Source organism: Liolophura sinensis, chromosome 7 (assembly GCF_032854445.1).
Source record: "Liolophura sinensis isolate JHLJ2023 chromosome 7, CUHK_Ljap_v2, whole genome shotgun sequence".
In the NCBI taxonomy this organism is placed as follows: domain Eukaryota; kingdom Metazoa; phylum Mollusca; class Polyplacophora; order Chitonida; family Chitonidae; genus Liolophura; species Liolophura sinensis.
The window spans coordinates 34680458-34708367 of NC_088301.1; the positions used below are offsets into that span (position 1 = coordinate 34680458).

At 36.4% G+C, this 27910-nt stretch overlaps 2 protein-coding genes across 5 annotated transcripts; both read left to right on the top strand.

Annotated features, from left to right (window-relative positions):
• The first annotated feature begins 4 nt into the window (after positions 1-4).
• LOC135470283 (neurogenic locus notch homolog protein 1-like) lies at positions 5-19956 on the top strand. 4 transcript variants are annotated; one of them, XM_064749125.1, is made up of 18 exons: positions 5-196; positions 2321-2378; positions 3297-3516; positions 5152-5295; positions 7204-8922; positions 9728-9804; positions 10395-10554; positions 11049-11198; positions 11430-11573; positions 11765-11965; positions 12248-14263; positions 14505-14732; positions 15510-15623; positions 15854-15966; positions 16264-16401; positions 17260-17348; positions 17679-17829; positions 19859-19955. In XM_064749125.1, the coding sequence occupies exons 3-15, from the start codon at positions 3423-3425 to the stop codon at positions 16282-16284; spliced, it is 5181 nt and encodes a 1726-aa protein (XP_064605195.1). In that variant the 5' UTR covers positions 5-196; positions 2321-2378; positions 3297-3422; the 3' UTR covers positions 16285-16401; positions 17260-17348; positions 17679-17829; positions 19859-19955. The 4 variants fall into 4 exon arrangements, with proteins under 4 accessions (XP_064605195.1, XP_064605197.1, XP_064605196.1 ...); XM_064749127.1 differs by having other exon boundaries at positions 5-2378; positions 17679-17823; positions 19859-19956; XM_064749126.1 differs by lacking the exon at positions 2321-2378.
• LOC135470866 (slit homolog 3 protein-like) lies at positions 17248-27421 on the top strand. Its single transcript, XM_064749913.1, has 9 exons — positions 17248-17310; positions 17679-17829; positions 21839-22027; positions 22323-22395; positions 22556-22634; positions 23023-23072; positions 23873-23959; positions 24253-24371; positions 25593-27421. The coding sequence occupies exons 1-9, from the start codon at positions 17248-17250 to the stop codon at positions 25754-25756; spliced, it is 975 nt and encodes a 324-aa protein (XP_064605983.1). The 3' UTR covers positions 25757-27421.
• The last annotated feature ends 489 nt before the right edge of the window (positions 27422-27910 follow it).

Genomic DNA, 27910 nt, shown 5'->3' on the forward strand with positions numbered 1-27910 from the left:
ATGATGACCATAACTAGCAGACGATTTATTTTTTCACATGTTTTTGTGCACGTCTTCTGCACATTTGTGCATATTCACATTGTGAGCTGCCTCATGGGTGCAACTGCACATAGATTGATTATTGAACACAGGCGTAATGGATGTGTCTTACAGTGTGGCAGTTTTAGTTTATGGATTCAAGTTTAAACGAAAGCAGGTGTTGTACTATACCAACGTGTCTTCTTTTCACTGCATGAACTGACTCTTAATTTATTGCCATGTGCAGATCAAAAAAGTACAGCAGCCTACATGTAGGCCTAGCAGTGTAGGCCTAGCAGTGTAACCCTGTACTAATTTTTGTGGAATACCTAAGAATACTTTCTACATATATGCAACTGTCGTCAACTATCTCTAGGCTGACGTACCGGATGTATATATAGAGTGTAGTTCCAGACACATGTTCAAGACTATGCATCTTCATAGTGTTGTTGTATAGTTCAAGATAAAACTGACCTTGGATAGTTCATAAATTGTTAGTAAAAAATTTTGCATAATGTTTAGGAGCCCCATTGTTTGAATGTTTTAAAAAATATACAGTCTTCTGACTTGTCTAAAGCAGATTGTGATTGCTATAGCATGCATATATGTGTGTAGTATCGTCTGGCAGAGAGAAACCCTGTGGAGACAATCACAGCTCTCTTCGGAGGCCCTTAATAGCATAGACCCATTTTACAGTATTCTTTAATTCTGTGTTTTCAGGTAAGAAATCCTGTTGACATGTAAGTAAACAACTGGTTGGTGCAGCGTGACTGGATAGATATAGATTGTCGGGTGGCCCAGTATCTAATCATTATGGAGTTTCGCCAATAATAGACATCATACCATTACATGCATACTTTATGCATTATGAATTATTTGGATTACTTCCATTCTTCTACAGCGAAGTTACATATGAGATGTACAAAACTTGGACTCTACACAAAACAAATCATAACTACTCTAACAACTGATAGGACAACTCTCATAAGTTTAAAACAGTCACAGTCTTTTAAAAACATCCTCTTTTCAGTCCTAATTCATTAGTGTTAAGAGATGAGACTTTCAACAGCATTTAAACTCAAGTTTAGAAACCTATACTTTGGAGAACCTGTAACATTTTATTTTGTTTTGTTTTATTTATATGTAAATATGTTTACTTGAGGTTTATAGAATGTGTCAGCGTAAGTGGTTTAGTATAATCATGTAAGGATGCATAGTATAAAGTGGGAGACAAATTAATTTGTTTAATTTCACCTTATTTGAATACATATTAATGTATTAAGGGAAAGAATATATATATACAACTGTACAACTGTATAGTACAGATCCGTAAAAGTGAAATTGTAAATAGAAAAAAAAGTAACACCAAAACTTTCACATTTTCAGTCACATGTTTTTTTTAAGAGTCATTTGCACGACCTAGAAAAGATCCCATGTGCACAACTTAAAAAAAGCCTTGATAGCACAAGGCAATTGACCAATAGAAATGCACCATTATGTTGTGCGCACTAGTTAACAAAGATCTCATGCACACAACTTAACAAAGATCTTGTTCGCCAACATAATTGTGCATTTCTATTGGTCACTTATCTCTTGAGCTTGACTCATTCAGACACTTTGAAAGTTTTTTGTGTGTTTTTTCGTTGTAATTTTCTTCCTATTAAATATTTTGTATAACCTTGTCATTAATACGGCTCTGTTGTATAGTTACAGCTGTGTGTAGTAACTTTTTATTGGACATTATGTTGCTGCTATAGCATTATAGGAAAAGTCCTAATAAGTCACATTTCCTTTCTTTAATCCACCCCCCAGCCAACCCCCCCCCCCCCCCTTTTTTTTTTATTTACGCATTCATCACACCCCACCATAACCCCCATTCACAGAGGCTTTGTTAACCAGCTCTTTGCATATGTATGAAAGGCTAACTAGCCCTCCATATGCTGTCTGTGTGGTCTCTTGTTATTGGTATGGTAGCTTTATGGGTTACAGTCTGCAAGGCCGCCATACCTTTTTGTAATCAATAATTAAACTGCACCATCTGCTGGCTTTATTGAACTCTTGTATAAACAGGTCTAACAGCTTCTCCTAGGCAGTACCTAGGTAGATTCAATCAATACTTTAAGGTGCCAGGCACATGCAGCTGGGTCTGACACACACATGGGTGTTTCTGACAATCCATCATATTTTACCTTGACTGACTCATATGTTGTGTTCTTTAGGTTTTTATCCCCTTCTAGATTATGGTAGTTCATTAAACAGACCTGTGTTTTCCTGTACGTAGCTTTTGCTTATTTTAATGTAGGGTACCTATTAGATTGATCAGCCTTAGACCTACATATATGTGATGGAGTGACTTGAAGGTAAGACTTAACAATTTTAAGTTAAATGCCATATGATGTATAACTGGATAGACATACTTTAGAACACCAGTGAAAACAACACTAAAGCAGACCATCGAGCAGTTATGGCTTACTGATATTGTAATTCAACAGAGAAGTCTTCCATGCTTTTGGTACATTTTGGTAAAGCTGAAAAACAAAATTGCTATGTTTATAGGTCTATTTACCTTATTTTATTTGTATTTAATGCTCTAATCAAGAAGTTGGCAGAGTGCAGTGGCAACCCAACAATGCTCTAATATATGTATTACTTGACGAGCATCCTTACAGTGCATGTACATTTGCAAAGCTGACTGAAGCAGCCAAACCATTAAGAATCCTATGTATCCTATCTTGGAACTTTTCTGGTCAACATTTTTTGTCTCAAGTTGTATTTACACATGTAGTGACTTACACAAAAACTGACAATGTCGGCAATTTTTGTAATGTTACAGTCTTAGTCCCAGGTTAAAGTATGTAATATTTCATTAAGCTATTTTGGCATTTTTATATATGTTATTCATAGTAATCTTCATATGTCGATGTTTAACTTTTTTGTGCAGGCTTTGTATAATATGTAATAGATTATATTACTATTGCAGCAGACATTGAAAAAAATAATTTTTCCTGCTTGCTAATATGAGAAATGTTTAATTTTTTTATTCACCTATACCAGTAATGATAAAAGTAATAATAATAATAACAATTTATTTGAGACATAGGTGAAGTTATATCTACTGGTATTATATATTAGGGAAAAAACAAGGAAAGGTATCACAAAATGCAGTCATAGAGAATGTGAAAATACAAATGAGATAGTGTTCATGAAAGCCTTCATTGAATATATAATTTTTCAGAATTTTTTTCACAAAGTTCATTTGAAATTTTTTTTTTTTTCAGGAGACACATTGAAAGTTATCTCACAAACTGATCTAAGTTAAACTTGCTGTGATGGGAGCTATGCTGTAATAGTGTCATCATGCCTGATAAGCATACTACAGATGTAGTGCAAGTAGGACAGAAAAGATGATATTCCACAATACTGACATCAGGTTGTGTTGGATTGCCCTCCTCGTTATCTTCATTTGTCCACAACAGACAGAAACGCAGGGGCTTTCAGGTAAGAAATTATGCACATTTTATTTACGAGTACATATATTTAAGCACCATGACTTTTATTTGGTGGGAACATATTCACTTTCACTATATTATTCTGGGATTCATAGATCTGTATGCCTAGTTGTAGTACTCTATGTGTTGTCAGTTTATGACTTAGTAAGTCAGACAGCAGTTTCGTGTGTTGATCAGTACACAGGGACAGACTGGGGGACAAACAAAAGTCCTTTTTTTTTTGCCTATGCTGCAAAGTTGCAAATATTGGGAACAGCTGAACCTGCTCAGTTGCAGATTTTTGGGTGCATATTTCAAAATTATCAACTTGAAACTATGTAAAGTTTCAGATGTCGTGAAGATCTACATAAATTGCTCAAACTTTGCTGAATGATGTGTAACACCTGAGGGTGACAATGCTTTAACATGGGGACATGTGAAGCTGTTTATCTCCAATAAGACCTGGAGGTTTCATGCTCGTTTGAAACTGCTATTTGGCTTATATTGTATTGTCACTGATGTATTTTGCTTTAAATGTTGTGAAATGCTTGTTGGATGTTTGGCTTTCAGTGTTCACTCTTAACGGTTAGATATACATACATGTAGCATCTACCATTATATTTACTTAAAATGCATTTAGGTGTAATTCACTATACGTGTAGTTTGCGGGATTAATGGTGGGAAATAGGGACTGATATTGAAATTGAATGACATTAGCAGTAGTTGTTGAAACAGTTTGTAGCTCAGTGTTTCATGTGTGAGGTACTGTTTTCTGGTCATATGTTCTTGTGGTCATCTTCATTCTGGAGATCAGACTTGGTCAGTCAGAAAAGATGTTTGTCTGCTGATATCATGGTTAGCATTGTTCATCACCACTGTTCATGATATCTGTCAATGTCTTTCTTGTGTTATTCTCTGAATCTGTTGTGTTCTGGATTCACACAGTGAAGCAGTCTTTTACTTTTAGAACTGCATTGTCTTTAGAACTTGTTTTTCTTTTAAATAATGATTCTAAAGCATCATATTGATGTGTGAATGAAGTTTTTTGCCAGTCACTTTGGCTATGAAAAGCGCATTCTATTACACCTGCATCACCTTGTAAAAAACTGTTTGTGATGTATGTGTCCTACCTCTCTGTGTCTGTATGTGTTTTAACTTATCCTGTACAGATCTTATTTGATGACTATGAGAACTTAAGAGCGATTGAGTCCAACTGTTATTGTTTTACTGACATTGTTGCGATTTATTGAGTACATGTACATTGTCCTGTAACAGAGTTGTATATCAACATACTGAGTGCAACAAAGATAAGATAGGCTGTGTATATGAGAAAAATGAGATTTCATATTCTGACACATCCAGTTGTGCAATGTAATCAAAATTTTGTAGATTGTTTGTTAAAAGAATCTTAAAGACTTATTTTGAGGTTAAGTAAGCTTCACAAATGCTGAAGTTTCTACTTCAACTTGCAGAAATTTGCCTACGCTGTTTTTTTTTATTGGTTTGGACATATTTATTTATTTTTCGCTCATTTCTTTTTTTTCTTAGACAAGGTCTAGTTTTTGCAAAACTGTTGTTTTTTTTAATGTATAGAAACTAGACTTAGTTGCACAAATCTTTTCCTGTAACCAAGACTTTGTTACAGCCCTTCCATCGATGTGTCCTGATGGATCTGTGTTTTGTGGTGACCTTCACAATTTTTTCAACTGTGTCTCCTCCAACCAGCTGTGTGACAACATCCCGCACTGTCCCCAGGGCACAGATGAGACTGACGCCACCTGTAGAATTGGTCAGTGATTTACCTGTACACAGACCTTCAGAATCTTTAACATGTTCATGGCTCGTAAATTTGTCAACAGGGTTCCCACAGGTACAAAAATCCTTGAAAGTACTTGAATTTCATGGATAGATTTTCAAAACATTGAAAGCCCTTGAAAAAGAGTTTATTTATTTTTAATATGTCCTAGAAGGTACTTGATTTTTCGATATTAGATATCATATTGCATTTTGTTTGATGAACTACTAAAATAGAATTTGTTAATGTTCGCAAAAAGTATGTGCTTAAACTGAATGGTCTTTTAAAATACATAAGATATTAAGTCCTTGAAAGTCCTGGAGAAACATATTCTTTCTCAGTTGGGAACCCTGTGTTAAAAGTAGACAAAAAAGTACTCTGCAGGTTATCTTACAAAAGGGTTGTTATATCTTAAATTTTAATTTAATTTAAGCTTTTAGGCAGGTTACATGTTAAATATGAGGTATGTTTGTGTGATTGTTATTTGTTGGAAATGACTTGGCATCTACCAACATTCATGTAAAACCTGAGCTTTTTATGGAATTCAAATCTCTGCATCACCTGTGTGAAAGTTTGCCAGTTACTTTCCTAAGAGCGGTGGTTTGCTTTGGGTACTCAGGTTTTCCTCGACTTATGACCGATATCATCTCAGTGAAATTCATGTATTCTTTACTACACTTTCAGTTGCAACTAAATCAAGCAATGAATCGCCCTTAAACATAAGAACCCATTAATAGGAAAGTTATATCCTAAATATAGATGAGGTCTTTACTATCTTGGACTAAAGTCCAGCTTTGCTACAGCGGTCAGGCCCTTCACCAGTGAGGTCACACATTTCAATCCAGGTCTTGATGTTCTGCTGCAGATTAAAGTCAGGTACATGGCCAAGGCTGGTGGATTACTCTGGGCACTCATAAACATGAGGCCTGCGATATGAATGAAAAATTCAGTATAGCATTGGGAACTATTGAAATAAATAATTAAATATATCCATACAAGGATATAAGAAGATAAATATAGTAACCTATTAAATGTCATTTTCTGCATGATTTTCAATGAAAATTCTCTTTTTATGTTACATGTACATGTATAAAACATTGTTTAGGGCAGTTTTTCATCACATCTCATAATACTTGTAATTGTTTCTAAGATGCCGTAAACTTTTGTCTCTGATGGCAATTTGAATAAATGTTACGGTGAAATACATCCACAGTTGTGCCTGGCAGTATGTGTAGCATAAGACAATTTACAATGTATTAAGCTGTGTCTGAAGTGGTTACAATACCTGTAAAGTCTGACAAGATGGTTTCAAGGCATAGTGTGGTGGCTGGGAAAAGCACAGGAGGTTGTTTGTTCAGCACAACTTTTATAGAAGATGGACCGCTGATAACCATTGTCAGATCTTTCCTGACTGTACTGTTCATTTGGTCTTTGTTAAATATGAAGAAAATTACAATGAAGTATTGTGAACACATAAACATTCATGATATTTGCCAGGGGTTATGGACAATTTTAGCCTCTAAATCAGATTTATTTTTGATACTATGGTATGGTTGCTCATTTTGTGTATGGTTTGCTTTGCTGGTTGGAATTGTGCATTTTCAGTGTATCTGTTTGTGCAGATTCAAGCGTTGTGCAACTTTCAGAATTCATAGCTTTCATATAATGGTTCAGATAGTATTTTGATTAATTCTCATTGGCTATAGAAACCCATGAAAGCTGGTTAGTATATAATCTGTAAGAACATTTGTCTATACATTTTATTTTCAATATGCAATGTGATGATTTGTTATTATCCTGATTATAATGGATGCATCTTCAGAAGTAAGCACATACCTGCCAATCAAAACATATTCTGTTCTGATAATGAGATCTCTTATCATCTGTAGCATTATTTTCCAGGTGATCCATGTGTACCTGAACCATGTCAAAATGGGGGTATTTGTTACGCATTTGGCCCAATCCCCAACAGATCTGTGGCATACTCTCTGTGTAGGTGTGTTAATGGTTACACGGGAGACAGGTGTGAAAAAGCGACAGTCACACCTAAGCCCACTGACACCCATAGTGGAACTTCAACACATGCGACCACAACAGGTGAAACATCCAGTACAATGGTTGAAGGCACAGCTTCAAGCATCAGCCTCTCTAGAACTATTATCTCCGAGCCATCAGTTGTGACTACATCAGACATCCATCCCTCAAGTACATATTCTGGTCCCGAGACAGTCCTGGCTACCATGAGCCACAGCACTTACACTGAGTCAGGCTCTCTGTCAAGGACATTTATCACAGAGTCATCAATTGCATTGCAGCCAACAAGAGCTTCATCAACATCTTTTATGTCAACACCTTCCAGCTATAGTGATTCAAGATTTCTCTCAAGAACATCCATTTTTGAGCCATCCTTGTCAGACATCGTTAGTCCATCAGACACCTTGACACCATCACTGTCTGTGACTGAGACTTTGTCTTCAGCAGATTTGTCAAGAACTGTTGTAACGGAGCCTTCATTACAACCGTCTGGATCAGATATCCTGTCTTCAAGAATGTCCAGCAGCTTCATGAGTGCAACTACCAACTTTGTCATTAGCACGGATTCAGTTTCCAGAACAGTCATTACTGAGTCTTCCATTCTGCCTACCAACAGTTTTGTGAACAATACTGCTTTTGCCACATCTACACCAGGGGAGACAACTGCCATCACATCTTCAGCATTGGTATCAAGGGAGACAATTCCTTCCACAACATTTGTGCCAGAGGCTACAAAGGCTTTAAGCACTGTTTCTCCAACATCAGCATCGTTGTCCAGAGTAACAACTCCAACCATCCTTCCAACACACATAGTCTCAGAGCCCACCCGGACATTTAGTAGTTTAATAACTCCACATTCAGATTTGTCACTGTCATTTACAGTTGTTCCTTCAGAGGCAACAAGTTCCCCAACAAGTCTGCCATCAGAATCAAAACTTGTGACAACTGATGAAGTTCACACAACCACACAGACACCAGATTCCACACTGACTGGTTCATTATCTTTTACTACTGATCAAAAGCTGGACCAAAGCACTCTGCCAGATGAACCAACAATAACATTGACTATCTCACATACGCAAGTTGAACCACCAACAATTCACAGCAGTTTGTTATCAAGAAGTCATGAGATCCTGACAAATCAAACTACTGAAGAAATTAGTGGCACAACAATCAAACAGACAGAAACACAAATATCTTCTCTGCTCAGTGCAATAACTTCATTAACATCTCTTGGTATTGTTGAACCCACTCAGAGTAGCTCAGAGATTTCAGTTGTACCGTCTACTACCAGCTCATTGGAAACAGTTCCGGTCTCTCTTAACTCTTTTTCACTTGAACCCAGTGTCTCTATTGTGTCTGTAATAGTCGTGTCACCTGAGTTTTCTCCAGGTGGAGAAGATCTTGTTACTACCTCTGGGATTAATCCAACATCTAGCACCCAAGAAACCATTATTACAACAGTAGTTCCCCCTGTTGTCACCCCATTACCACCAGTTGATCTGTCCTTGTGCAAGCCCAGTCCGTGTGTAAATGGAGCATGCTTTCCTCTCAGAGGAGGCAGGTTCCACTGCTCATGTCTACCAGGTAAGAATACTCTTGTGTTGTGTTGTATCAGTTTTACCTATGTAAGTTCTAATATTTGTTATATGGCTGTGTGATTTTTTGCTGTGAAAACAAAGTGCTAAATTTCCTTTTGTACAAATATTTGAATTTGTGCCACCAGTATGTAATGTTGTTCATAAAATGTATATTACTTATCTCCAATCTAGTGATGGCCTTCATTCTGTATTTTGTTAAGTGTAACCATGTGTTTGAAGCTGTCAGCTGCCTAATGGATGGCCTAGGATTTCTAGGCATTTGAATAGATTATATACTTCCAGAATTGAGTGGGGTATGTTTTGGCACATAAGTCGTAAATTTAATATAACCCACATGAAATAACACAGTCATCATTTCATTTCATTTTCGTTTATTCACCATAAAACTGAAAAATAAATACATAGATATAGGTCTGAAGTACAATTTGCAGGAATAAAGTTCACAGGAGCTTCTTCTATCCCATGGAAAGTAGAATAAGAGAGTATAAGGGAATATTTGCATGCCATGATAATATTACACTGTCATATCACTAAGTATTTATGTTTTAATATTCCTGTAGCAGATAGAAGATCTTTACATCTCACCTTGTTTATAAAACACCAAAAGACCAAACTCAATAAGCATTTGCCCATATCTAAGCTCTGTTAATCTCTTCTTATTTTCTTCCACAGTCATGATTAACTGGTATTGTCTCTAAAGACCCTAGGAAACAGAAATTGATGCTTTCACTGATTTACATTTATGAACCAGGGTGAAAATTTACATAAGAATTTTTTGTTTTTTGCACAAGGGTACAGTGGAGACCGTTGCCAGAGCATCCAGAACATATGTCTCACAGAACCATGCCTTAATAAGGGATCATGTGTGGTGAGCTTACAGCTTTTCTTCCATTACTTCACTGTTTCATTTCTGGAAGCATTTACCAGCTTTGATGCAGACAACTTAACCCAACAAAGCTTAACCCTGTATACACATTGTTTTTGTGTATCAGTGTATTATGCCTCTATTTTGCAATTGTAGTTTTGCTGGTCAACTCTTAAGATTTGCTTTTATAGCATGTTTTCTACTGTATATTTAGCTCTGAGATTGGTTGATCTTGATCCTGGCTGAGCATCCGTATTTCTGGAAGCTAAGCAGGAAAGAGTTTTTATTTGTTTATGTATTTGTTTGATTGGTGTTTTAAGCCATGTTCACTTACACGACCATGGCCTGGGAAGAATGAAACGGACCTATTTATTCTATGTATAAACTGTAGATGAGAGATTACTTATGGTCTATCATAAAATCAAACTGACATAAACAAAACCTGGCTAAACATATCTATATACCAAAGAGGAAGTACTTGGGACTTTTGCTTCACTCAGAAGTGACCAGTTTTTAATGTGTTCCCATTAAGTTTTTAACTCTTCAATAAAAAGATTGAAATATGCTTTGAAACCTTTCTATTTTTCTTACAGATACAGGCGCAGGGCAGTTTTTGTATTTGCCAACAGGGATACACAGGCCGCCAATGTGAGCAGGACATTGATGAATGCCAGTCCTCCCCATGTCTGAACAATGGCACATGCCAGGATCATGTGGCATCCTTCAGCTGCTTATGTCCCAAGGGATTTACAGGTCAGTACTTATCACCAATATCAGTTACACAGAAAGGAGTGGATCATTTAGAAAACTGGCATCACAGAATCCACATAAATCTAAGTTCACATAAGATAAAGACGGACAAAAAGTTATCTTGTAAGTTGAAAGTGGAAATAGTGTTTTCATGTTAGTTACAAAGAGCACATTCTTCTAAAGATCACACATTATTTAATTTTCCCATCAAAAATATATGTATGTACCGGTATGTAATAAAAATATTGTTTCTGTCATAATTTTTCATAAGTAAGTAAATTACTTATTCTGCCTAATTATGAGAGATTTTTTGTTGTTAGTAAGGTATTTGGGGTTGTTTGGAAGGTAAGATGATATACTGACTACTCGGAAAAAGTAATATTTTATTATCTATGTTTGCCTCTAAAATCTACTTTTTAAGAAGAATTATTTGGGCAAGTACAGTGTATGGATAATAAAAATGAATATACAAGCCTTAACTTTTCTGTTCATTACAGGTTCCAGGTGTCAATTGAATGTAGATGACTGTCAGAGATCACTATGCATGTTTGGTGGACACTGTGAAGATGGTGATGACAGTTTTACCTGTGTTTGTCCAGACAATAGGGCAGGCCAGTTCTGTGAAAGAGAACAACTCTGTCTGCAAGGTGCCCCAAGACTGAATATAATTTTTTAATAATCCTCAAATGCCTCAGAATTACATTATTGTAGTGTGTTTTGTTACATTTGTTACCTAGCCCAAACCAGGAATTTGATTATTATGATTGAATACCACAAGGTTGCAAAACAAAAGGTTTCAGTAATATTAAATATATAAAGCTTATTTTATTCTGTGTCCGAATGATCGAAACTTCCATCTTATACTGTTTGTTTTTCAGGTGATCCCTGTGAACATAATGGTGTGTGTCTGCCAAATCCAACTCCAGGGGGCACTCCAACATGTTTCTGCCTTCCAGGGTTTACGGGCTTAAGATGTGAAACTAACATCAATGAGTGTTTGTCAGGACCATGTCTTAATGGAGGTAACATGCACGTATACTGAATTAGTATTGAATGAATAACCATAAGTTAAATGTTACTCTAACTGAGATGTTGGTTTGATACATAAAACTTGGCACCTAAACATTCCATGAATTACTGTTAATACCTATTGCAAATTACATTTTTAAAGAACCCAAGTGTTCTAGCCAAATTCGTTTATGTTAATGTACAGGAACATGTTTAGACAGAGTAGCAGGTTTCACCTGTGAGTGTGCCCCAGGGTATGGAGGTGAGACGTGTTCAGAAACGAGGGACCCCTGTCTCACCCAAGCTTGCCAGAATGGAGCCTACTGCTGCAGTAAGGGAAAAGTGTCCTGTGCCCCAAACCTGAAGGCAGGGTACTATGAGTGCTACTGTGTCAATGGTTTTACAGGTAACAGCTCAGAAAAATCCAACATTTATACCGTCCAGATCTGTGTCTTTTTAGCAGTTCCTTAATACATTGGGGACTATAGGTTTTATACGAATGTCACTCCATCACAAAAAACGCTTCTCTTTTTGACACTTTTTTTTTATTAAATTTAATCTTGTACAAAGGAGAATAATTTTTTATTTTTCATTTAGGAAAATATACTCAATCACAACTTGTAATGTATGAGTTAAAATGTTTGAATATGTGTGAATCAGCAAAACTGAGTGTGATTTGTTATTTCAGGTAATCACTGTGAGGTTCGCCCCAGCCCATGTTACACTCATCCCTGTGAGAACGATGGGATATGTCAGGAGACTGGCACATCATATCGATGTACCTGTCCCCTGGTGTTCGCAGGTGTGAATTGTCAGTTGGCCATACCATGTGCCAGTCAGCCTTGCCTTCATGGAGGAACGTGCTCAGCTGAGGGGTTTACTGGTAACTACACATGTCTGTGTCCCCAAGGATACGATGGTACATTTTGTGAGAATCCATCAGCATGTGGGGAGATCACCTGCAGGAATGGTGGAACATGCGTCATAACAAATGGTGTCCCCTCATGTAACTGCCCTGTCAATTTCAGCGGAAGGACGTGTGAAATTATCCTCCCATGTTCTACAGCACCATGCGGGCAGAATGGACAGTGCATCAACATGAATGGGACATTGTATTGGTGTGATTGCTTTCCAGGCTTCACAGGAGTGAACTGTCAGACTCCCTTTGGGTGCTCCACTTTTCCCTGTGTCAATGGTACGTGTATAACTGAAGCAACATCTTTCAAGTGTAAATGTGATCTTGGATATACAGGAATACTGTGTGACACAAAACTTCCATGTGCAGATGGTCCCTGCTTGAATGGTGGCACCTGTGAAAATAATGGGTCCCAATTCAGATGCAACTGCCCACCTTTATACACTGGGAACAGGTGTGGCACACACCTACCTTGCTCAGGTAGGCCTTGTTTGAACAGTGGAACGTGCCTTCCTGACAGTAGCCAAGGTTATCAGTGCGAGTGCCCTCAGAGCTACTCTGGTAGAAACTGTGAGACATTTTTGGCCTGTTCCTCATCACCATGCTTTAATAATGGAGTTTGCGTCAATACCGGTAGTGGTACTTATCATTGTGTGTGTCTCAACCCATTCTCAGGTGTTCGATGTGAGATCAGATTGAATTGTCTCAACCAGTCCTGTCTGAATGGTGGTCAGTGTGAACTTTCAGTGTCTGGGGAATATAAGTGCATTTGTCCTACTTCATACACAGGAGACAGATGTGAAACATTCCTGTCTTGCGCAAACAATTTGTGCCTTAATGGAGCTACTTGTATTCCAGATGTTGTGTCCTACACGTGCAGTTGCGCTACAGGGTACACAGGTTTTTTGTGTGGCAATGCGTTTTCCTGCATGGCAAACCCGTGCAGGAATGGGGCCGTCTGCCATGACATCCCTGGGAATTATGTATGCGAATGTCACCAGCAGTTCACGGGACGGCTCTGTGAGACAGCCCTTCCTTGTCTAAACAAGCCATGTGTTAACGGAGGCACGTGTGAGAATATCGAATCAAGCTACAGGTGCAAATGCCCAGGTAATTATACTGGTGTTAACTGTGAAACTGTTGATCTATGCAGAAGTTCACCTTGTCTGAATGGTGGCCAGTGCAGCAGCTTCCAAAATGAGTTCAGCTGTCGCTGTGTGGGTCTCTTCACAGGTGTGAGGTGTGACGAGTTTGATGCTTGTCTAAGCAACCCATGTTTTAATGGAGCAACATGCTTTAAAAATGGAACAGGGTTTACCTGTCAGTGTCTACCCAGCTATACAGGTCCTCAGTGTGGAACCCTTCTCTTTTGTCTTGCCAATCCCTGTTTTAATGGAGGAAGCTGTACGGAGACCAATGCTGGCTTCTCTTGCTCATGCCCAGACAACCACACAGGTCGCCAGTGTGAGACTCTTGCGCCTTGCGGAAATAACCCTTGCCAAAATAATGCATCATGTGTCATAAATGATGGAAACTACGCTTGTCAGTGTCGTGCGCACTATGAAGGCAGGAACTGCGAAAAGGTGCTACCTTGTGCCAGCTCACCTTGCATTAGAGGAACATGCTACAATGCAAACAGTAGCACCTTTGTATGTGCTTGTGAGACAGGATTTACTGGTCTCACTTGTGACACATCTATCCCAGGCTGTAACAGTGCCACCTGTGTCAATGGCCAATGCCAGGATCAAGGGGGACAAATTGCATGTGTGTGCTCTGCTGGCTTCACAGGTAAGCTGCCAGTACACTTTCATAAGGTTTTGAGACTTAAATTACACTTTAATACAGTATATATCAGTGTTTATATATCTGAAATATAATGTAATACAACAATAAATCAAGGTGTCCTAGCCCCTGTTTTCAGTATTTGGTACTTAATTTTCACTAGATAATGTCATATACTGTAATATAATTTTTTTTACATTGAGTATTTATTGCCTCACTGTTTTACGTACTGCTTTATTTTCAACAGGACCTACTTGTGAAGACCAGTTACAGTCATGTGCTAGCAGTCCTTGCCTTAATAATGGAACCTGTGAGAACAGAGATTTGTTGTTCTCCTGCCAGTGTCCTGTGCCATTCACAGGGACTCGCTGTGAGAGTAGATTGCAACCATGTGACAGTGGGCCATGCTTCAATGGGGGCACCTGTCAGAACACAGCCTCTTCCTATCAATGCCTCTGTCCATCGGCATTTACAGGTTGGAAAATTTTAATAATCTTGCTATTATCTGTTTTTTTTCTTTATTTGTTTGTGAAAATTCCATAATTATTTTACTGATAAAACAGCTGTTAATCATATATATTTGTGTGCGGTGAATAAAAAAAGCAAAAACCATGAAACCAAGAAAATTGTAACTGACATGTGGCAAAGTACTCTTTGTGATCTAAATTTGATATGTAAAAGCGCTTATTCAGAAATTAATCAAACATCACAGTTTCCTCCCACCATAATGCTGACCGCCGTCGTATGAGTGAAATATTCTTCAGTACGGCATAAAACACCAAACAAATAAATAAATAAATCAAACATCAGTAATCCGAAGTGAGCCTAAATGGGAGGGGGCGGGGAAAGGGGAATGTCAGAATCAAACATTATGTAATACCTGAAAAATGATAAACTTTAGGCGAAATCCAGCACATGATGATTCATCATTCCAACACAGTCAGACGGCTGAGAAGGATATAAAGGGGTGGAAAGCACTACAAATGTCATTGAACTTGTATTGAAAGTCATGGAAGTGATCAAGTATTGTGTGAACTCTTGTTTGATCAAGAAGTTTGTCACCATATTCACAGAGCTGTGGAAATGAGGTGGCCTTAATCAAAGATCTGGATTTAAACATTTTCTCATTTCCCAGTGTCTGGTGATCACTAACATAACATTTTCTTTACCACCAGAAGTATAAGTTTACGCTCAGATGAATAAGGTCATAAATCAATAAATTATTTCATTAGGTTGATGCTTTTTGTTTCAGGTGGTCGTTGCGAGACTCGTGTTCTGCCCTGTGATGTGACAGCATGTCAAAATGGTGGTACATGCATGAACATAGGAGACTCCTTCAGATGCCAGTGTGTCCCTGGTTTTACAGGTACGATGTCACCATACACTTTCATTAATAAGATACATGTCAGTTTGCCTTTAAGCGGCCCTGGCTAATGAACTATTAACATAAATGCAATGTTAAGTGCAATATTTGTTCATGCAAATTCTGGTTTAGCTTAGAAGTGATCTCTGAATGTTCATTTCCAAGCTGTTGGTGCAGCTACATAGTACACACCATGAAGTTTTTGCTACATCCTAATGCTGATTGTATTCCAGGTCCTCTGTGCGAGACAGTGGTAGACGCATGTGTTGACAGACCTTGCCAGAATGCAGGTGTCTGTGAGCCTGTTGGTGCAGATTTTACTGCATTTGTCAACCGCCACATACAGGTGAGTCACTACAAGTAGGGACCAGTCTACATGGTTTGCATTCATTTTTCTTTTTATTTGAGTACATACAATTTAAAGAATTCCAATTGGGCAGAGAGGAAAGTGAGTTTGAACAATTGAACCAATGTTCCCATTGTAAGTATCTGAAAGCCCTTATTTTTATTCTTTATTTTATTTTTTGTTAAGTCCACATTATGGACTTGGAAATAATTGAACTGGAATTGGATAAAGCTGAATTTGCTGCTTATATAAGATTTTATATATATATACGTAAAATTCACCTGTTGCTTGTTACAGGTCGGCTATGTGACACTGTGATCACAAGCTGTGACCCAAATCCATGTAAGGCGGGGGGCACCTGCCAGAGAGACAGCTATGGAGTTTTCTGTGAATGTCCTGCTGGATACTTTGGGCTCTACTGTCAATTTGCACAAAGTAGGTACTAGTATAGCAAATGTCCATTCTGCTCCATTCCAAAGAGCCATTTCTGAGGCGTATTTTATGCATGTTAATAAGCTCTCTATTTTGGGCATATTTTTTGTCAATGCTTGGGAATGTTTGGAAATGAGGTCATTGATGAACATACTTGAAACGCTGGATGAACATACTTGAAACACGGCCCAGCTCAGCACCCTCTCCCCCTAACAAAGTTGTTTTGACAGCTTTCACTGTTGATATCACCACAGCAGGCTGCTTAATTTCCTCCCTGACTGCTGGGGTGTTACTGCTTTAAAAGCCATTTCCGCACGCCAAGAAGAAAGCCGAGAAATTTTTTGTACATTTACGTTAGGCCACATCCTGAACTCCATATTAAGAAATGAAAACCAAGCATTTCATGTATTCTTTAAGTCCAGTTCTGAGAGCTTATTTAAGTCAACACCAGAGAAACATCTGAATTGGGCCTAAAATTTGGACAATCACAAAGTTACACATCATGCCTGATCACCTCAGAAAGATGTTCAAATGTTTGCTTGAAAGTTAGGAAGGTACTTTTAGAAGGCACTCAGAGTATTAATTATTTCATGACCTTTATTCGGCTCTGAAAATTTTTTTTTTCAAGCAGATCATAAAGCATATATAGTAGGTTTGTCCAGAAAATAGTCTTTCCTGGAGAATTTAATCAAGTCTAGTGTCGCGAGTCCAGTTTAGAGAGTGACGTCAGCACAGAAAAGTCCTAACTTCTAGAATATTATTATTATTACATATGACTACATGACATTTATTGATATAGAGTGCTAGAATCATTTTCAGGTGTCCCCTTAGTCATGTTACGTAATTTACATGTTTGGCCAGGTGGAGTGTGCTTCCCAAACCCCTGTGGAGGAGCTGACTGTTGGGTGCAGGGTGGGCAGGCTCTGTGTGATTGTCGTACAGGAGCCAAGGTACATACTTTTATACCCAGAATTGTTCATGTCTGTATTAAGAAAAACATAGCTAGAATTTTCTGAATCCAGATATACTCATTTTGCTAGTGATATACCTTACCTTATTATATTTTCTGTCTGGCATGTGGAAACCGGAAAACGGAACCTTTCTATGATCTGATCCAGATATATATATATATATATATATATATATATCCCCTGGCTTGTCAAATTTTATGAAACTTAATTATTTAAATATAATATATGTTTATATTGAAAGCTCATGTCAAAATATGAAGCCTTCATCTTCATCAGTTTTTATTTGTGTTGCATGACTCCTCCATGCAGGCTCCTCCATGTGATGAGGCCATCGTAAGCTGTAACCCTAATCCGTGTAACCTGGGATCATGTTTGCGTAGTCTTGACACCGGAGCTATTGAATGTTCCTGTCCCCCTGGATATGTGGGTAACCTGTGTCAGATATTCGACCCATGTGAGGGTAAGAGACACTCATTCATTCATAGCTCATTATGAGTGCAGATAACCATTCAAACTAACAGTAGAATTTCTCTTCTACTCCAGACCAGAGAGCCTGGACAGGTGCAGTGCAGTCTTTATTTCATGCCAATGATAGATCTCACATACATCAAACAGAACAATAATCGTTAAAACGTCTTCATTTATTATCATGTTCATTGCAATATAGAACATATTATCAATTGCAGTTAATTATTTTTGGCATGGTTTTGATTTTCATCCTGCAAAATCAGAGAAAGTAAGAGGTGAAATAGTCTCTTAAGTTATTCTCATTCTCAGTTTTTGTGTGATTGATGTTAACAGGAAAAACAAAAGTCATTAAAAAGGAATATTCTCTTCCAAAATGGTCTGTGCCATAATTTGTTGGCAATTTCAAGGTTGTCAGAATATCATAGCAAATGACCAAAAAGTTGCAACACATATCAGAGAAGTTCAGTACAGATTTTATTATTTTTCCTAGAAATGAAATCAAGATTAAAACTACTATTAACTGATTTTGGACAGACCTTTTTTTAATGTGCATGTGAATATCTTTACTATGTCAGTTGTATGAAGTAGACCTAAGGCCATTTTTGAATAAGTTAAGGTTTGTCATTTTCTTTTTCACTGCCTTGACACGTTACCTCTGTTTTATAAATACATGTTATTCAAACATATAATAATTTTTACCTGTGTTTAACTTGTCTCATTTGCATTTATCACTGATTGTTACGTATGTATAATAGAACATTTTTTCTTTCCTTGAATTCTTTCATTCTTTACACTTTATTACATGTTAGTTACATACTACCAGATATATTTTGTTTTATCAGAGTTATTTTTTTTTTCAATATCTTAATTACCATTGCACTTTTTTTTACAGCATGTATATCACATTTTTATCTCTCTTTTGCTTTATTACTTATTATTACGAGTTTATAATATGGATAGGTATGATATCAACCAACTGGATGTTGTGGCTTTACAATTGTTGATATTCTTTAGTTAGGGGGCAAATCAGTAACTAGTATTTTAGTAGTACAGTGCTCCATCTAAACAAATATGAATTATTGTTTGTGCATTGTAACCAGACTTCAGTGCTTTTCAAAATGTAATGGGTGTAAAAATTTTAGAAAGCCATCTTCATCTTGAAAAGACTTGCATGTACCATCATTTGTTGTTAAATTTACCTCTGCCAAAATCAAATTTCCAGAGTTTTTTTTTTTTTAAAGAATTCAGCTTTGTTGAAAAATCAAAATTTAGATTGTATTAAAATAATACCTTTACAAATTGGAAGTAAAAAGTATATTTAGCAAATTTTTCTCTAGTTAATAATGCTGAAAACCTGTGGTCTTGTGCTCAACCTCTGGTGTCAGTTGATGGTGATCATGACAATTTTTTTTTTTTTAACCTCACATATATGTTTTGCACATCGCACCCTTTGAGCCATTTAAGTTGTTGTTGTTTTAACTGGCACTATGCTCTTGGAGGGTTGTCAGATACATGTATTCTGTCAGCTATTAACTCAAGGTGGATAGTCTTTGCAGAAAAAAAAATCTATTTTCGACAAAGTTTTAGGTAAATTTAAATGGAATTTAATAATTTAACCATTGAACAGGAGAGTTCAAATATTGGTAAGAATATCTTCATGACTATTGCCATGTGGAATCATTATACTTTGGAGCTGTGCTGTTTCAAACATATATTCACTTGACATATTCCTTAAATAACTCAAGCTGTTTAAACAAGTAGATATATAGAAAGTTTAGGTTTTCTCAAGTGGCACATGTCGCATTCATCCACCTAATCATATATAGATGAATTAAGAGTTGTTTGTGAATTGTGATTAATTTCTTATCAGACAACTTAAGTGGTTTTATGAAAAGTATCATTTATGTGCTTCTAGAAAAGCATTTTTACATGATAAATTCCAGGTGATACACAGTAACTTAAAAATCTGTGTGATGCTCCAATATGAGTGTGATCCATTTGTGACTGTATGTGTGCCACAGGTTATACCAGTGATATATGCCTGACCAATGTGGATGACTGTGCCCAGGATAGACCTTGTCATAATGGGGGGAACCTGCCAAGACCTTCTTAATGGATTACAGGTAACAGACTAAAATTTAACACAGTGTTGTTTGGGTTACAGAAAGTCACCTCTAATTTCATGGAATTCTTCACCCACAAATCACCATTCTGTATATATGAACTGAAGTACAGAAGGGTGTTTGTACATGTAATCACTAAAAAAAACATGTGAAGTTCTATGTATGTGCAAATTAATGTTAATCACATAAAATTTTTACATGCTTTTTCAACAGCTTTGGTACACCAGGGTGATATTAGTTGGTGAAAAATTTCATGAAATTATAGATGGTTTAGCGAGTGAGTGAGTGCTTGGGGTTTAACGTCGTACTCAACAATTTTTCAGTCATATGACGACGAAGGAATCATCAGGGTGCATGTACGTGTAATGTGCCTCCTTGTTGGGGGACGCGGATTTCCACCGCTCTTTTATTTAGTGCTGCTTCACTGAGACGACTTATCGAAGGCAAGTAAGCCGCCCCGCCCGAGCCTTTATACTGATACAGGTCAACCAGTCGTTGCACTATCCCCTTCATGCTGAACGCCAAACGAGGAAGTTACAACTTCCTCTTTTAAAGTCTTAGGTGTGACTCGATCAAGGATTAATCCTGGATCTACCGTTCCCGAAGCGGACGCTCTACCAACTGTGCTATCCGGGCCGGTAGATGGTTTAGTGTACACTATATAAACAAATCAGAGCAGTAGTATTGGCTACCCATGGTAGTTACATCGAAATGTGTAATTATATACATATGGTTAGAGCTATGATGAGTGCAGCATTCTAAATAGATTTACTGGCAGACCTGGAACAAAAAAACATGCATGTAATGCAAAGTGAAGAAAAAGGAAGACAGTGAAGAATCTTCTGATTATGGGTATATGCTCTAGTGCTCGGTTTCCTCCCACCATAATGTGGTGCCATCATATAAGTGAAATATTCTTGAGTATGGGGTAAAACACCAATCAAATAAATAAATGAATATTATGGATGTCTGAATGATGGCACTCTCATTCTTAGCTGTTTGGGGTGACTAAATTGATATAGTTGGCATAAAATTCATGTAAGCCAAAATCATGTTATTGTAATTTCCATAGTTATCGGATAAGATGACAGATGCATGAACACTATCGTTGTCATTTTGAAGAAAATTCACATTGAAGAGAGGGATTTTGCACTACATTTACTCGAACTGTTTCCCATATACTGTATTTCACCTGAAGTTTGGCCTATAAAAAATGTCTCTCCAGAAGGACATAAAAGTTTTAAAATTCTTGAGAAAACACTTTGTTTTCTGATAGATTAATCAAACTTCAAAAAAAACTCTTTAAGTGATCCTAAAGGGTGGAGGAATCAATCAAAATCAAGCGAAATGTGTCACTTTAAATAGTGCTAATCATTAGGTGAAATATAATAGTAGGTTAGTATAAAGTATGTATATATGTATATGTAATCTGAAGTATTTTTATATAATACAGTTTGAATATCCATAATGCACAAGAATGTGACAGTTTAACAGGGTAACCAGTGTTATGTCACTTAATAGTTCTTCTTATTCTTTATTTTGTCCTACATACCTGACATCCTGTAGCGTTGTGACGTCAGCACCATCATGTTCTTTGCATTGCGGTTCATGTGTAATGACACGGCATTCTTTTTGACATCCCCTTATGAAGACATTTCAATGCAGTGAGCTCAGATCTCAGGCCTGCATATTATTTGCTTACAACAGTGACATCGTTTGTCTCTCAGCACAAAATATGAAGAAGGCGTATTTTACATAGAGATAATTTCTTACTATAAGTATATATAATACCAGATGTTGATTGTATTTTCAGATGTCGTTGTTTACCTGGATACACAGGTGTGACTTGTGATACAGTCATCCTCAGTGTTTAGGGAGTTAATTGTAATGATAGAGGGATCTGCGTGGCTGATGGGTCAGGCTATGTGTGTGACTGTGAGGTGGGGTTCAGAGGGACAAACTGTGAGAACACCACTTGTGGGGAAGGGACATGTCAGAACGGTGGGATCTGTCACCTGGGAGGCTGTCTCTGTAAGCTGGGCTATACAGGTGACATATGTTTAACTGGTGAGTATACTGGTAGGTGGTGCGGTTAGGAATTTAGGCCACACTAATTTTATGTCTTTAACAGGAATAAGTGCTGGAATAGGCCACATTCCCCACAAATTAGGTGATCTTTGAGTATTAATCTTATTTTTATTTGTTCCCCCAACTCTGAAAAAAAAGATTCATTCTGCCTGTTAAACATTTAAACAATGTTTCCAAAAAATGTATCAGTGAGAGTTTTCACATTCAGTGATTTGTTACATGAAACTGGAATAAATCAACATACACAGCTAATGAGCATGTTTTTATTTTCTAGAAAGTTTCATCTTATCAAATGGGAGTTTCTCAGGACGAAGTTATGCAGCTTTTGCAAGAAATAGTATTATACAGTGAGTATAAAGTTTTCCTTAAGCATACATATAAATATTCGGGGAATGTTTGGAAAATTAATACATTGAGCATAAAGGCTATTAAATCACTCGCCCAAACTGAATGAGTTGGAATTAGACCACAGTGTTAGTTTTTGTACCTGAATTCTTCTGTTTGCAGAAGTGACCTGTTGGAGAGTATTAGGCTTGTGGTGATCCCAGATACACATGCAGATGGTCTGTTATTTTGGCTTGGGCAGGTATGAAAATTTAGTCATTCTTTCATGAAAACAACCTTGTCTTCTTCCACTCAAAGACAGGGATTGGGACAAGAAATTGAAACCATTTAAAGTAGATATCACACAAAACATTTTGTCTGCATCATTAACCAGGACACAGATTCATTACTTTGTTGTGTTTCTCCAGAAGCTTGAAATGTTTCACTGGACTAATAATATTTGTCTTTTGAATATTGTCAAGCAGTCTTTGTTTTTATGCGCAATCTGACCTTGCTTTCATTCGTACACCAAAATCCTGGCTTAAAAGTCTATGTTTTTTTTTAATGTGGAATGCCATCAAGTCAGTTTAAAAATAAAATAGGAGCAATGATAATTCCCCTTATGTTATGTTATTCATTGTTATTTATAGGACAGTGAAAATTTGGCAATGGGTGTCATAAATAGACGCGTTTCTCTCAGGTAAGACAGAATCAACACAAACCATTAAATAATAACCCAAATCACCTTCACATAGGTGAGAGTGCCCTTACCTTTCTAGTTTTAGTCAAAAATTTTTTAATCCTGTAGTATGTGTTCCATTTCCTTACGATATCCAGCCCTGAATGGCAACTTGTGGCTGTTATCAAAAGGGGCATTGTGAAAGTTTGAAAGTGTGTATTACCTGGAAAATTATCATGTCATGCTATTATAGTACTCTCAGATTTCTTAATCTTACTACCATAATTCTTCCACCTTTTCAACTACATATGCAACTGATACTTCCAAACATTCTGGAAGGGGTATAGAGAAATAATTTGCTCAGTTTTATGAAGATAGCATCTTTAGTGAAGCAAGTAAATCATTTTAGCTTCATTTTCTTAATAATCGTGTGCAAAAATTCTACAGAAAAAAGTGCTTGAGGTTGAAGATTTACTCTATACACATATGTTTACAAAAGTGTAGTGTGGTGACATGTTAAGAAGAATACTGAACCATAGGTCATTTCACATTGTTGAATATGAGATTTATAATTACATCTTTGACCTAATATCCAAATAGAGTATATGACAAATAATAGATATTGCACAGTGAAGCTTGAATGCCATGAGCATTGTTCTCAAAACAGATGAACAAGATAAGTCATCCCAGGGTTAGTGTGACATCACTAAAAAGAATATTTTTGCATTTTTAGCTTCACTGAGCAATATCCTGTATTTAATTGCACAATAAAGGATGCACCTTCAGCAGTAATTCATTTTTTTTTTTTTTAACGTGTCCAGGGCAAACTTGGGAGGAGGAGGGTTGGTTCTCCAGGCTCTGGCTTTTGAGGTCACCAGAGGTCAGTCTTACACCATCCTGGTGACGAGGTAAGTTGTGCAGTTTTTATAAAATTATGTGTATTGTAGGAATCCCTGGTGTTGAGGCAGAACACCTTGGCTTGGGATGCAGTGGTAACAATATACAGTGAAATACACCAAACTACATGCATTAACAAAGTTTTCCTGTCGTTAATAATGGGTGCAAACATAAACCAGAGTAAATTTGGCATTTATGGTAAATCTCTATATAAACGTGAACGTTTTTGCACACTTGCATTGAGTAAATCTGTGAATATTTTATGACATGTTGTATGAAGCACATTATCACTTTATTATTTCAGACAAGGCCGGAACTTAACGTTGACGATGGCCTCAGAGGGGATCCAAAACACTTATCAGGCTATGCTACCAGGGACAGACGATCAGCTGAATGTGCCTGGAAACAGCTCACTTTATTTAGGTAAACTAACTGAAGACTTACAGTAATTGTCTCTCAGGCCACGCCAATTTTAATTGTTGTTTTATGGGCAGAATGAATCTTTTTTCAATATCGTCAGAGGGTACAAAAATACAAAAACTTGAAAACCATCTAATATGTGGATAATGTGCATTATCCTGGCAATTTTTCAAGACATTTATTACATGATTGGAAATCATAAAAACATGGAGATAGGACAAAAAAAAAGAGGATTTTCAGTGTTATTTCATTTTTAATTTGTCTGTAAAAAGTGCAGGCATAACTTATGTCGTCTACTGATCATCAGCATCCAATAATAAGGAAAGCAGTGTTAAACAAAATGTTATGGGTGGTATCTTGAAAAGTATAGTGGGTATTGAGCTCAAGATTTGCACACATGTAGAGCATGATAAGATAAGGGGATACTCCATCATTCATTTGATGTGTACGCATTAAATTCTATAAATTACCAGAATCCTGACTTAGTGTATGGTGTGTAAGAATCAGTGTTAAACAAAATGTAAGGGGTGGTATTTCAAAAAGTACTGCAAGTGCTGAACTCGGGGTTTAAATTTCCAAATTCATTACTTCAGGAGCTGAAGTTTTGCATGCAAGTGTCTCTACAGGCAAGTTGTTTGGTTGCCTTGCTACCAAATATAAGTTGGATTTGACTCGCCTGTAGAACACAAAATAAAATAGATGTTGCCTCACTCTCCATCACATATCTACCTATGGAAGGGCGGTAAATGCTGGGGAGTGAGTGTGCAGCAGTAAGTTTGTACAAATATTGCAGCTATAATCACTGCAAAATACAATCTGTCTGAGAGGTACTGTGTACAAGTAAGTGACTATAATTGTGTACTTCTAAATTCTCATTTTGGCAGTGCGTGTAAACCTGTTATGTCATTCCTTTCACACTTGTCAGTATGAAATGCCATTTGTAAAACAAAACATAGCTACATGAAGTAAACATTCATTTTACAGTTTAAAATTTCAAAAGCATTTTAAAAGCCAAACTCCAACCATGCCAGCGAAAATGACAGCCAGCCATGTAAGAGCTATTAATAGTTTTATTTTTCTGGATCATTTATTATAACAAGCTTAGAAAATCTACATTTGTGAATTTTCAGTAATAAGCCGAGTTAGACATCTGATCAGTTGTTTCTTGTTTTTAATTCAAAATTTTTGTGTTCAAACATATTTTCATCTCTTTCTGCCTGGCAGGTGGTGTCCCTGACAACATGTTTGCAGTAACAGGTGGACTGTACCAGTCTGGGTTTGTGGGCTGTATCAGCTCTGTCTCCATGGGAGGGAGACTAGTCACAAACATACAGGCCTCTGCTAAAGATGGGTTGGGCATTCTGACATGCCCAAGCAGTCTCACGTGAAATGGTGAAATTTGTATCCCAGGTCAAATTATTTTATGGAGAGCTTTGAGGTTGGATTTATTCTTGTCCTATGAGATGAACAGTGATATGTTAGTTGAACATGGAATGAAAACTTTTAGTCATCATGTACTGCATGAAAGAAAAACTTCATGACATGTATACAGATTTCATTTTAGGAATTAAGTTTGCTTTTGGAGAGATTTTATATAACTATGCGTGCAATTTTATTATTGTTTTGCTTTGTATTATATATTTATTTATTTATTTATCTTTCTGGAAAGAAGTAAGTTGGTGCCAAGTGCTGTTTGTTACCCAAAAAATTTAATTACAGATTTGAGATTTGTATGGTTTAAATATTTGTTTGTTTTTTTTCAGTTGAATCAAAGGGTTTTATTAAAAACAGATTTTGTAAAATGGTTTCCTTATATGCAAAATGTTATCAAATTAGTGTAAATAATATGAAGTAAGTATACAAAATTTAATTTTAAATATTTGGAGCATTTTTTTATTATCCACGATGTTTGACATATAGATTTTATAATGTCATTCTTCAGATATAATGTCTTTATTCGTTCCTGTTTACAGTTTCTAAATAGCCAATTAGCTTTGATGAGTTTTCTTGCGTATTCCTATATTGGATGGTATCATTCAAGGCTAATTACTGCACACATTTTCATTGTTTGCCTTCACTGTTAAAATTCAGAGGCAGCTATTATCCTTTTGTCCCATTCTCATCATCATATCCCAAGTGTTTGTGTACAAAAATATAAGGACTCGTGTACATATTATCTTGAGTAACAACTACACCAAAGGTAAATAATGTTCATCATTGTGTTGCAAAGTTCACCCCCTTTTATTGAGGATTATCCAGTTTCCTTCTCTCCAGCTCTTGTCCACAATTTAACTTGGTCAGCATGACCAACATTTTACCTACTTTGGTAGCTCATTTTTGTTTTCTTCTCAGCAGGTCTCCACTTTCATGTGTAACATTTAAATGCTTTGTGATTATTGGAGAAGAAAACATAAAAATAGATAGATAGAAAATAGTCTTTAATGGCTTTTTTTTCTTTCAGGAGAAAAGGGTATTTTAAAATATTTTTGTATGTTGGGTATTTGGGACCACCACTTGATATACTCTATTTAAATCGTCTTTGCCTAAGAATGTTCTAAATAAGAATCAGATGCAGATCTAATAAATTTATTTGAAGGTAAATTTTGTTGTTTATATCTAAACACATGCATTTAATCTGAAATATGATAAAATCTGTGAATATATTAAAAACATAAATATGAACAAATTCCACGTTGAACACAACTGATAGCTGATGAGCCCAAATTCTATTTATTAAATGTGTCACTTCCTCATTTTTAACATTATTACGGAAGGACTACATGTATTTATACCAAGATTTGGTCCCATAGACATACAATACAAATATTATTTTCAGGTGTGTTTTTCTCTTTTAAAGAAAAAAAAAAAGAAACCACATTTACAACTAACTGTTTATTCTGAACTTTGTAATTGTTATGATTTCTCCATATTCTAGGTTTCATGTTTTCATATTTATATGACCAAAGATTATTTTTGTGTAAATTTTCTAGGATTGATGATGTGATTTGCAGATGTATTAACAATGCTAAGAAGAGTTATTAATAATTGTTGAAAATCACAAAACTGCAATTTTGTTTGTTTCTTCAATAGTCACACTCACATATATATAGTTAGAAACAATTACATGGATGTAAAACAAGGTGGAGTGTGATGCAAATAAGTCCCTTTTTGTCCCTAGATTTCGTCACAGATTTCCCTTGAGACATATGATACTGTGATCTTGATATCAATGGTTTAATGATTTAATTCAGCAGTTGGAGAAAAATCAGTGTGAAACACACATCAAAGGAAAAAGAAACACACAAACACATAGGTCAATAAATAGACTGTCTTGTTAATCAGAACAAAACATCTTCCATTGACAATAATTTGTTTCAGCTGTACATCTTGATCTTGTTTCTAATCACACAAAATATATAAGTTTACCAATCTATACAATTTTGTTCATAGTAACACCGAGTATGTAATTTACATGTAAGTCCTTCACAGTTTGGCATCATATTGTGCTGTATAATTTAGATATAAGCTACATCCATTTGGCC